The 12,811-nt window shown below is 33.1% G+C and overlaps 2 protein-coding genes across 3 annotated transcripts in view; both read left to right on the forward strand.

The window, feature by feature from the left end:
* Positions 1–12,811, forward strand: part of LOC144573947 (glycine-rich RNA-binding protein RZ1A-like) — an 80,023-nt gene that overhangs the window by 26,395 nt on the left and 40,817 nt on the right. The window lies entirely within an intron of this gene.
* On the forward strand, positions 5,559–7,793 carry LOC144574108 (uncharacterized). Of its 2 annotated transcripts, none has more exons than XM_078323970.1 (6): positions 5,559–6,040; positions 6,350–6,460; positions 6,579–6,644; positions 6,894–6,959; positions 7,055–7,105; positions 7,216–7,793. In XM_078323970.1, exons 1-6 carry the CDS (start codon positions 5,720–5,722, stop codon positions 7,360–7,362), a joined length of 762 nt encoding a protein of 253 aa, XP_078180096.1. In that variant the 5' UTR covers positions 5,559–5,719; the 3' UTR covers positions 7,363–7,793. The 2 variants fall into 2 exon arrangements, with proteins under 2 accessions (XP_078180096.1, XP_078180097.1); XM_078323971.1 differs by having other exon boundaries at positions 5,562–6,040; positions 6,353–6,460; positions 7,216–7,790.

Below are 12,811 nucleotides of genomic sequence, written 5' to 3' on the forward strand. Positions count from 1 at the left end.
ATAAAACACATTAATAAGGATCGTATTTGATAATATAAAAATATGGATAAGAATTTTTTTCATGAACTTAACATATGATGTTAATATACTATGTGAATGATTCGCTTAAAATAATAGATTTATTTATTAAAATTTTGACAAGTTATCAACTTATTTAATCATTATTAATTATTTGTTCATTATTTATTGATATTATCAGGTACGAGTAAACAGGTAAACCTATCTTTTTTTTATTCTTTTTCAATACCCCAAAAGTTGTTTTTATTCTGGATTTTTAAAAATAACCTTTGGGCTATTGAATTTTGAATTCTTGCTCCATTCTGAAAAATTAATTGCCCTGTATTGTTATGAGCGTGATTTGAAAATCGGTCGATACAGGTCTGATTTTTATCCGAGATATGTGTATGAGCAAAATTTATGTGAAAACTCGACAGAATCGTCCTAAATTGTATAATCGGCTATATTTTGTATAAAAATCTATGATTCGAGGAACAGTTTTGTAAATATAACAAAATAATAGGATGAGAAAACAAATTCAACATGTGATATTAAAGCTAGCTAGAGAAAAGTGACATTTAACAGACCTTTTCTTATCTAATATGTACATTTCCTTAAATTTTAATATATACGGTTCAATTAAAAGTTTGAATTTACTTTTTTATTTATTTAATTAAAGCAATTTGTAATTCACTAGTTTCTAAACATGATTTTACAAGAAGACAGTGTTTTACAAAATTATAATTTTGTAATGTTATTTAACAAATTAATTTTATTAAAAAAATGTCTTATTCTTTGAATACAAAACAAATTTTGTTTAAAAAAAAAAATCTGAATTTCTGATCCGAGTCAGCAGACTCTTACTAATTTATCTGATTTCATGATTAACTTGTTAATTCCACTTGCGGTTCCGAAATTTGAACTCTGGTTGAGAGCCCACAACTCAATTTTTATTTATTTTTATTAAGCGGGTCTTGTGCGCACGCGTAGATTGTAAATAAATTTCATTGAGTTCGCTACTATGCTTTGTATATTTTTTATTTTGTTGAAAAATCATATCATTGAGTCAAAGAAGAAGAAAAGGCGAAAACACTTTGCTCCTCGGAGAAAATAAAAGCAGTAAATGACTGCTCGATCGGTTGCTCCTCCGTTACTCGGAGAAATGAAAAAAAAGAAACAGTGGGCACCTCCTCTACAAATCCTTGCTGGCTTTGATCTGCTAATGAGTTAATTATTTTCTTGTCCTATCCTGACCATTCTGACAAAAATTCTAAATCTGCCTCTAATATAATATAATTTATGTTAGATTATATTAAAACAAATACGGGTACAAAAATATTTCTGGTATAGACTTACACTTGTTATTTTCAACACAAACTATATTGATCTAAAATTTCGAATCTCTTAGAACCACAGTTAAGAATTGCAAGAATGGTTCAACTTAGTAGCCACTGCTGCCAAAGATTAAAAAAATAAAGAACAATTGCGATAATATAAATTGTAATTAATGATAGAAATAGCTGTTTTATTTTTTTTAAAAATCATCTATACTGTTACACTAACACATAGATGTTTTAAATAAATAAAAAAATTATGATAAGTAAACTTTATACTGTCGTATGTTTTGAGGCAAACGTAAATCGGATTAATGGACGTATATATATATATTTTTTTTTAGAAAGTGGGTGGATCTACCAATTTCATTAGAAACCACAAAAGTCTAATGCTAAAATAGCTCCAAACAACTAGAGCTCATAGCATGAATACAAAAACAAAAGCATTGTCAAGCAATGTATGATGATAATAAAGACTACAACATAAGAGTTGCAGTAAAACCAAGCAGCTAAAAACAAGCACATACTATCATCTAAACAAAATATCAAAGCATCATCTTGTATCCTGCTCCAAGCATGTAGAAGATCAAGCTATGTATCCTGAATTGTATCAGGCATAAGGATTGAAATGCCTGGTACCACTGGGGTGGTCTCCCTGTCAGTTCCTCTTCTTCTACCAGCTCCTCTGAGGGATTGTCCTCTCTCTCTCTGACATCAGAGGCATTAGATCATGAGGGATTAATGGACATATAACTATCTAATTAACAAGTTTGTATGACCGTTTCTATTAATAGTTTTGTTTTCCAGATAAAGTTTGTTCATAGCTCGCCAATATCAACTGCTGATAATACGAGCAAAAGATTATTCTGCACAGGGGCAGAGTCAGACTTTCAGACTATAGTGGTCAAACGTGAATGAGAGTCAAGTATGTAAAAATTTTCTACTAGGAGTAGTGGTCAATTTAATACTATCCATAATATTTTAGTTTAAAGTACATTAAAATAGAGTAAAAATACAAAAAAAAAAATTGAAAATGAATGGGGGTCAATTGACCCCCATTCATTAAACGTAGATTCGCCTCTGATTCTGCAAATATAAACCCTAACTTCTGCAAATATAACCAACTAGAATATTAATTAACAATTAATTTCTTTTTAAATATGAATTTATACAAAAAAAAAAAAACGAAATAAGCAGATACGAAAAGTGTCAATAATTGGCACTGATGAACATAGTGACAAACGAATAATTTGGGTTTGATTCGGCGGGGTCAAAAATTCGTGATTCGGATATAATACAAGAATGAACAAGGAAGCAAACCCCCACCTCCTCCAAAATAAAATCGCATTTTTCTTGCGAATAATTTGTGATTCATATTTTATTCGCGAATAAAAAAGTATTATACGTTTTTCTTTTTGTGTTTTATTTATAGTTCGGTTTAGAAACGTCAAAAAAACAAATAAAAGATAAATTTATCGCGTATATTTTACTATTCGGAATAACAATCTGTGAATTTTAATGAAAGCAACATAATGAAGGGGTTTAATCAAGGAATAGACAATCCAGGCTATTCTATCTGGAAGGACTATGCACGCTTGGCCTCGGAGAGACTTGAGATAATAAACTAAACTAAACTACAACAAACTACAAGATATGGGATTGAGACATTTGATTCTTTCTTGGTCGGTTTGTGTTTGTTGAGCCCGTGACACTAGAAAATTATGGAAGCCTCTTCTCTTCTCATTGTGTTTCCCTAAAGATTTTTGGTGGTTCAAATCTTCCACCGTATCTTCCGCCCAAGGACAACAATTTATTAATTAGTTCTAGTTGATGTTTATTAATTAGTTATTTAGTTTGATCATTGACTGTTTAAACTTAGACTAGACTAGACTATGATTTTTTTCGTCTCCTAATGACCTAATGATCCGAACCTCGAGGCTAGTAAACTATATATGTGAATTTTTTATGGTGCTTGTCTTATTTCCTGGATTTTGGTCTATTCTTCACATATTCTTCCAAAAAGAATAATAACAAATTGCGGAATAAATATCGAAAGAAGATGGCTGCATCTAGAATGAGAAAAATTACCACATGCCGTGACTATATTTTGAAAATTTGATATGATACATCACATCACACGAAATATTTAATCACAGCACATAATCACACGGGTCATGTGTAATTAGAATTGTTATATATACCTTGATCTAATAGTGAATCTTTAATAAATTAATATAAATTATGATTAAATTGTCATACGAGTCACATTTAATCACGGCATGGCTATATTGTATGTTGTGATCATCACTTGACATTTTGGTCACAGTACGACACAACACGTAAAAAATTAACTTGATTACAGTACATCAGTACGACACGGTACGAGACTAAAGTCATGACGTGTTAATCACATCACAGCATGCCACATTTTTTTCACTCTAGCTGCATCACATCATTTATACACATTACATTCCAGTGTTATTAATTACATGCTTAATTATTCTTTATTCTTTAATTTATTGTTCGTAGATCCTACCTTTTATTAATGAACAATCGACGCATGATTTAATAATTAATAGCATATTTGCAACAGAGCAAAACATAATTAAAAAAAAAACATAACGATCGATGCATGTTGGTACGAGTTTAAATCGATCTCAGGGTACCCGAAAAGCTTATTTTCCGGTTGAGATATATACTACTTAATTACTTCAGTTTGAAGATTAAATTATAATTTAAGCTAATTATGATTGGATACATATATATTTGACGAGAATGAAAATCATTAAACAGTCGCTACAGCGCTATACAAGAATTATTTTTTTATTCTTATATGTGCACTGTTTGAAAATATTGTGTCCTCTAAATTATTCTTCATGTGAATAAACAGTACCCATAAAGTTATAAATTTGAATAGAGGAATTAATTTATGTTTATTGAAGGAAGGTCAGATATTTAATTGGGAAGAGAGAGGAAGTATCCATTCTGAACTGGTACGCTTTGGCTCTGGAAACTAGATAAAGAGACAAACTCAGCAATTAATTCAATTAATTAAGCAAGCAAGCAGAGCGATGACTCGATGAGGTAATCTACAGTTAATCCGCATAAGACAAGTCTGTCTCTGGCACGGTTTTGCCTCTGTACTCTGTAGGGCTCGTTTCGCGCCTAACCTATGTAAGCGGTTTTAAACCCGCTATGATAACAGAACCCGAGACGAGGAGAGAGAAGACCCTGTCCGGCTGTCCCTGGCAGGAAACTGGACCCGTTATGACTCATTAAATACGGACAGTACTTGGTGGTTCTACTTCTACATTGTTTCTACTTTCTACGCGACATCAAATGATGAATTATTAATATAAAATTCTCTTAGCAATACAAATTTAACACTAATTTCCGTTTACAGCTTTACTTTGGTTCGATGGACTAATTCACCGTTCGATCTATGTTAAGATGTGTGCGCTCCACTTTAAAATCTGTGTTGTCTGCTTCAATTTTCGTGCATCGAATCTTAATGCAGATCAGACAATTTTGAAATTCATTGAAAAAATAAATCCCATACTCATCGAATCTACTCAGTTCTCCGTTGTATTCATTAGATTAAGCTTTTTTTTTTAAAAAAAACACAATTTTGATCTGTACATTAAATTCTGGACCACATATGCTACTCAAAACAAATCTCCGCCGTCCGATTGGCCCACTTGGGACTTGGGGTGTCAATGACAGAAATGATATCCTCCGCGGAGTTTTTCCGTATAGAGCTTTTAATCTGGTCCGTTCGTTTCAGATCGGACAGACCGGATTAAAAGTTTCGCAAATTTTGAGTTTTTTTTTTAAATTCGGGCAAGATCTGATCTGATCTGTTCGATTCAAAACGAACGGACCAGATTAAAAGCTCTATACGGAAAAACTCCGCGGAGGATACGCTTCCATCAATGACACTCATTCACCCTACTCATATCAATTTTTAACGAATACAAATAAAGTATAAGTAAAATCAATTTTTAGTAAATATGAATATAAAAATATTTCGACCGTATCCGTATCGTATGCATTGACACCTCTCCTCGAGACGAGGCGATGTGAAGGAAACCAGAACGGAACAAACGTCTCTCTCAAGAAAAGTAAACAAAACAAAAACAAAGGTCAAGCAAACCGTACTGTGACAACCATTAAAAATGTTTTATATACAACCTTGAAAAAGACCCACCTCTCTCTCTCCCTCTCGGTGGCTTAGCTCTTAATAACTCTCTTCTCTGCTCGTGTGAAAGAAAAAGGCGCTGTCTTTGCATCTTTGACCTGAGTTAACACTTTTCTCTAGTCTCTCCTGCCTCACCTTTAATTTCCCTTTCTAACCCCACGCTTTCGGTTCAGTTCTCTTCACCTTTTCCATGGATGACAAAGGGGTTGTACAAGGAGAGGAGAGTTGTAGTTACTTGGACATGTTGAAGTGTGGAATGGGAGAAGGAACCGAAGAGGAGATTCTAGGGTTTTCTTCAAGATTTCTAGGGTTTGGTGGTTTCTATGAACCAGTAGGGTTGCCTATGATGTATCATGGAGTTAGTGGTACTGGTAACAGTAACAGTACCAGTACCACTGTACAACAGATGTCTAGTGAGAGCTCCTCCATGTCATCTCTCTCTTCTTCTCCTACCTCTACTGCTGCTACTAATTCAATGATGAGCAATAGTTCTAGCTCTAGACAACAAAAGGTGACTTCTTTTTTGTAAACAGTGGGTTCTGCTCCTGATTTCTGTTTAGTTTAAGATCAAATGCACCAGTTTGATCAACCTTCCAACCTTTTATGGTGACAGCTTTATATATTTTGACAAAGCTTTATCTATTTTTCTGAATTGGATTTTGGTCACTGTCAATTTATATATTATTAAATCTATTTTCTTGTTTCATGATTAGAGCTTTTTAATAAAGTAGAGATGTCAATTCATGCACAAAGTTGCTATTTAACAAGTATGCTTGCTTCTGTGCTCATTATCTTATATAAATTAATGTAAAAAATGTAGCAGAAAAAACAAGAGAATGGAGGGAGAAAAACAGGAGCAACAAATGGAGGTCACAATAAAAAAGCAAAGACTGGAGGTGGGGTTTCTCATTCTCAAGGTGGTACAATCAAGGTGGGGTTTATCATTTATGTCTCAATTATTTAATTATTTTCTCTACAGTAAACAATTCAGTTCATTAAAAACAGTATATTTGATGTGTGTTTTGTTTAATTATTTTGTGTGGGATTAGGTAAGAAAGGAGAAATTGGGGGAGCGAATCATGGCGCTGCAGCAGCTCGTTTCTCCTTTTGGAAAGGTAAAATTGCAACACTGCTACCAAAATCTTCTCCCATTTAATGCCAAAGCTCTCTATCCTATAATATCTGTACAATTTGACTGTTTTTCAACCATTCAAATTGGACTCATTTCCGTTTCCGTTTTCTTCCCGTTACCGCTGGCAGCCGAATATGACCCTACTTTTATCTAAATAGCAGTTGCGCATGTTTTTAATTGGTGGGAAATAAATTTGACTTTGACCATGAAAAAATTACAAAAATGTATGCAGTCTGACACGGCCTCGGTTCTGCATGAAGCTCTTGGCTACATCCGCTTTTTACATGACCAGGTTCAGGTAAACCCTCTCTCTCTTTCTCTTCTCCACTCACGCATCTATCTCTCATCTCTGATTCTCTGTAATCAAATAGACTTGTCTATGTTTCTTTTCAGGTCCTCAGCTCGCCGTACCTGCAACGCCTGCCATCTTCTACAACTTTACATGTATAAAGCTTTCTCTTTCTTTCTCTCTGTGTCTTTCTCTTTCTAGAATAGTTTAGTAACATGTGTTGATATCTCTGGCACTGGCAATAACTTTTTCTTCTGTTTGACAGGAGGGAGCGAGAAGTGATTTGAGGAGTAGAGGTCTCTGCCTAGTCCCGGTCTCATGCACCGAACACGTGACAAATGCTAACGGCGCTGACCTGTGGTCCCCATCCGCCGGGAACACCAATCATCCTTCTTTCTCCTCCAATCACTAGCTATAAAATTGTGTTGGAATTCTCTCTTTAATATGGAACCTTTTTTTAACTCGAGAGAAGGTTTCATTAGAAAAATTGTTATTATGTAAGTAGAAAAGTTGATGCTAAGCCTTGGGGAATGAAAGGTTGCGTTCAATAGTTTGTATCCTTCTGGCATTCTTGGAAGTTGGAAGATGAATGCTTTGTATAATTAATTGCATTGGTAGGGTAGAACCGTAGAAGAGGAGGCTAACTTGGTTTTGCCAAACAAACGAAGCAATCAAGGAAAAGACTTAAAAACTTTTTAAAGGGGGTACTGGTAGGACCATGTGTTTGACTCATGGGGAAGAGAGGAATGGACAGGGCACCGTACTGTTGTTGTGTGACTCGATGACAATGTGGGCCCCTCTCCCTCATTGGTGTTAAATTTTATTAAGTATTACGGTTATTGCAAATTTGCAATGTTACATTTGTTTTTTTTTGTTTTTTTTTTTTTTCTAATGGGCTGTAACATGATAACAAATGATGCAAGCAACAAAATTATAATGTTAGATGCACAGCCATCCGTCGTAAATTATCAAAATTGAGCTCCCTTCTACACGCTGGCAACTGTGGTGTTATTTTTGTTTAAATGACACTAAATTCAAAATTTATAATATAGACTTTAAATAGTGAATTCGAATTGTTCAAACATATCAATTTGATGAGTGATGCGTTTACAAGTAAATTTATTAAATATCAATTCAAGCTGTCATATGTGATTCAAGTTAATTTTAGTGTATTTTTTTTCATCAGTTTTTGACAGTTTAAGTTTATCATTTGTAGTCTATCTAATAGTTTTTGAAAATCAGTGTCATTTGACTCGATTTCATATGAATTCACATCCCCTCAAGTTACTGAACTGAGTACAATTGAATCGGACGGCCCAAAATTGTTCTTTTTAACTTGACACGAATCTCAAAGCACAAATAATACTGCCCTGCACCATTCTAAACAAGCATCGGTTGAGAATAAATATGAGCCGTCTGTTGCAATTATGTTGAGTCAGGTACCTGAGAGGATACAGATCCATTTCCTATGAGGCGTCTGAGGCGAAGATGTTGGATTTATTGCCAACCTCGTTGGATTTAATGCCAACATTGAGCATATATGTAATCTAATTATGCATTGTTTACTGTCATATATGATTGTCAATTAAAGTGATAAAATAAGGAAATAGACAATCAATATATTCATTAGGATGTGGTCCACAAATGTGTAGACCAATTTAGGCAAAAATCAAATCATTGATGGACTGATTCTGAGATTTGCAATTAAGGAAACAGATTTTTCAGCAGCTGCACGGATTTTGATGCGACTGCACGGTTTTTGATGCAATAGCACAAAATACCTTTTTTAAGTTGGCATAAGGCCAGAAAATCTGTTTAGGGTTAGGGTTTGGCAATATGCCAACTCCTCCTCTCTATAAATAGGTTGGTCCCCAAAGCACAAGAATATACGAAAAGTTGCAGAATTTTCTAGCCATCATCTAGTCAATTCTGTAGCCTTCTCTACTTCTCCCCATTAAAGAATAGAGATGTGAGATCATTAAGAAATTGTGAACACGATTTCACAAGGGCAGTCTTGTAGCTTTGGAAGGCTTTATCCTACCACTAAGGAGGCCGTCGACGCTTCAACCTCTATATCGGCACGAAGTTTTTCTTGCCGCTGTCTTACAAGTTCATCAACCGCTTTTGAGAGAAGCTTTGCATAAATACACTAATGGAGTCAGGTATTGCGTCTGCTCCCTAAGAATTGATGAATTTTGCATGATGACCATTTTGGCATAGGTAGATCAATAGTGGCATATAGAATTGAATTGCTTATGTGTAACAATAAGGTTTCAACAGAAGACACATCAAGGAATTGAGGGTCAATTCACTCTCATTTATTTTCAAAAAAATTTGTATTTGTACACTATTTTTTTATATAATTTAGAGTAAAATGTTATGGATATTATAAATTAACCTCATTCACAGCACAAAAAATTTATATGATCGACTCCTATTCATATCTGACCCCCATAATTGAAAGTCGGACCCTGGCGTGGCTAGCAATCCCTTTGGAGGGTTCCGAAGAAGGAGACAACTCGATTATTTTGTTAAGTCAATTCTTTATTCATATTTTCCGCATTGATTGGGGAGATTGAATGCAAATTAAGTACGATATATATATCATTATGCAACTTGTTTCATGTTTTCTCGTAATTGAAAGCGACATATTTGAGCAAGAAAAATTGTCTACCCGGATATGATGATTCTGCCAATTTTAAAACGGCTCAATAATCGAGCCCGGGTCCCTCCTCTATTGTAATTTTTCATGAAAGAAGCGGTACTTGATTGATGGAGCGTAAACAGTCTGTTTGCCCAATTAAGTTATGTATGTATATATATTCTATGGTTGGATTAGACAGCGATTCGTAATAGCTAGCTACGATGCTGTAACCCAAATGGTGTTGCTCTAAATTGTTAATATGTATACGGGTTCACTGACAAAACCTAGCTGTCTATATATGATGACAACGGTTCTTGTACCTGTCGGCAAGATTTCGGTGGTACCTGCTGGCTGCTGACAAAAGATTTTATTGTTAAACATACAACATGCTTAAATAACACGTCAAAGACATGTCCATGTCGTGGATTTTTTTTTTATAAACCATAATTAGAAAAAAGATTTTTACGAAACCAACATAATTATTTTTTTTACAAAAACTATAAGAACCGAAATACCATTTCAGTTTTAGAAAAAAAAAATTGGGACCGAAATGACAATTCGATTCTAGATATTTTGTAAAAAGAGACTGAAATGACATTTCAGCTCTTATAATTTTTGTAAAAAAAAAATAATCATGTTAGTTTCATAAAAAACTTTTTTCTAATTATGGTTTATATAAAAATTCCATGTTAAATTCGAGATTTTTAATAGTAATCTGACGAGATATAAAATTCATAATTCGAATATATAGAGAAAGCTTCAGATCTAGGTATTTGAACCGATTTGTTTAGTACGATGATCTTCTGTTTTAACTTTTAACATATAGTTTAAATATAATTGAAATTAGAGTTTTTGCCTTTTTAATTATTTACTAATTGTTCGTAACATTTATTACCAGAGTGAGTCTATGGTACTATGCATATTACGATTTGTTACCGTGCTATGGCTCTATATTCGAGTTTTCAAATCCTAACGATCGATCCGAACCGTTCATCTTGTTCTCCATATTAATATGTGTTTGGAGACCAAATTTTACATTTTTTGAAATTTTTTTACTATTTTTTTAGATTTATTGAAAATCACTGTTTTTGGATGGTCCAGAATTTTCAGATCAAGTGATTTTCTAAATATCTAAAAAAATAGTAAAAAAATTTCAAAAAATGTAAAATTTGGTCTCCAAACACATATTAATATGGAGAACAAGATGAACGGTTCGGATCGACCGTTATGATTTGAAAACTAGAATATAGAGCTGTAGCACGGTAACAACCCGTGATATGCATAGTACCATAGACTCACTCACCCATACAGAATGGATAGTATATTTCATCTCAATTATGTATAACTTGAATAGTGTACAATACGGTTGGCATCTGTTCGAAACGGAGACAATTCGGAGGGTTCCTGAATGGTACTGAACATTCCGTTTTGAACGGTTGTCAACCGGAATAATTATTATGTATTGAAATATTTTTCTATCCATCTAATATTATTCAATACATTATGTACTAAACGATTTGCTTCTGTATCGAACATATAATTTGAGAAATTAATAATCTCATATTTACTTTACTTTTCTATTTAATATTACAATTTATAATCTTAATCTTCACAAAGTCTTGTTGATTTCCTTTGATTCTTTAAACTTAATCCTGTAAGTATATTGTTCTTGAACCTGTAAACTCACTCGTATAAAGAAATCGTTAAATTAAATTATTGTATATTTTACAAATTAGTCAAACAACGTTATAAGAAGATTGCATAGAACAACAGCTCGCTCATAACTCGCTCACTAACTGTTCGATTTAACTCGCTCATTTACAACTCGAGTCAGTTCCAACTCAAGTTGACTAACTCATTTAATAAATGAGCTAAGTTTGAGCACATCCCAACTCGTTCATTAATAACTCAAGTAACACAAAATTCATTACAATAAATCCCAAGCCCTTCTAAATGGCTCCTAAGTTGTTCATTGGATTGTTTGTTTCGCTAATTGTCTTGTTAATTATGTTTGAATTGTTTGTATTTAGTTAAGGTCATACTAAGCCATTTGAATTATGTTGTGTTTAGATAAACTTTTACTAATATATAACTATAACTAAGAAAATGGACTAGTCAAAATAGTTATAAACGAGTTGTGAACTAACTTGAATTGGTAATGAGCTAAACTCAAGTTAGCTTTACAGCTTCTCATTGCCATCCAAATTCAAATTGACTCGCTGATTGACTAAATGAGGTGAGCACGAATTGGAGGTAACTCGCTCAAACTCAGTTCATTTATAGTCTTTGACATGAGTAGGGGTGTTCATTGGGTCCACTTTAAGGTTTTGAACCAAGCCGAATTAGTTTGGACTAATCGGTTTATTTAGGTTTGGTTTTCTTTTTAAAATCAAATTATAACTTCAGTTCTGTTAGATTTGGAAATTTTCAAGACCAAAATAACCGAACTGACCGAACTTTTATATATTATTAATTTGGTCCGAACTGTCACGGTTAATTTCTTAATAACCAGTTTATTTCTTAATCAATTGCTTTAAATGCTTCAGTTTATTTCTTAATATCCTGATTTATTTCTTAATACTCCGATTTATTTCTTAATCAATTTCTTTAAATGCTTCTGTTTATTTTTCCTTTTTCGAATTTAGTATATATGGATTATTTGTGTTGCAAATAATCTTGAAAAAAGAAAGAAAAAGAAAAATGTGTATGCTATCTTATACTGCTATTTATTATTTATTTATTTATTTATTTATATGTTTAATTTTAAAGTTCAATCTTATAATATAACTATGTTGCAACGTACGGACACGATACTAATTTACTGTTATCTAATCTAATTGTCCACTTCCAAAGACAAGCCTAATGGAACAAAATATTTCTGATTAATTATAACTTTGATTTGAAATCGAATCGAAAACACGCCTGTCACATGATGCCGAGATTTTTATTTTTACCCAAAAAATAAATAATTTTATTATAAATAACCAAGTTTTTCGAAAATTTTTATTTCTACCCAAACCGCATATATTCTGTGCGGCCCGAATTAAAAATTCGGACCGTATAGAATATATGCGGTCCGAAATTTTTTTTTTTTTTTTTTTGGATTTAAAAATTCGGACCGCCTAGAATATTTGCGGTCCGAAAATTTAATTTTTTTTTTTTTTTTTCAAATGGCCTAGGCAATTTTTGAGTGATAATATCTCACGATCTGTTTAGA

The sequence above is a fragment of the Carex rostrata genome, chromosome 22 (assembly GCF_964058835.1).
Source record: "Carex rostrata chromosome 22, lpCarRost1.2, whole genome shotgun sequence".
Classification (NCBI taxonomy): domain Eukaryota; kingdom Viridiplantae; phylum Streptophyta; class Magnoliopsida; order Poales; family Cyperaceae; genus Carex; species Carex rostrata.

What these genes read in the sequence shown, in the direction of transcription:
- LOC144574108 (XM_078323970.1), top strand. Translation starts at nt 5,720, where the DNA reads ATGGATGACAAAGGGGTTGTACAAGGAGAGGAGAGTTGTAGTTACTTG. An exon ending in CTAGCTCTAGACAACAAAAG is followed by an intron (nt 6,041 to 6,349) that starts GTGACTTCTTTT and finishes TAAAAAATGTAG; the next exon opens with CAGAAAAAACAAGAGAATGG. An exon ending in TCGTTTCTCCTTTTGGAAAG is followed by an intron (nt 6,645 to 6,893) that starts GTAAAATTGCAA and finishes AAATGTATGCAG; the next exon opens with TCTGACACGGCCTCGGTTCT.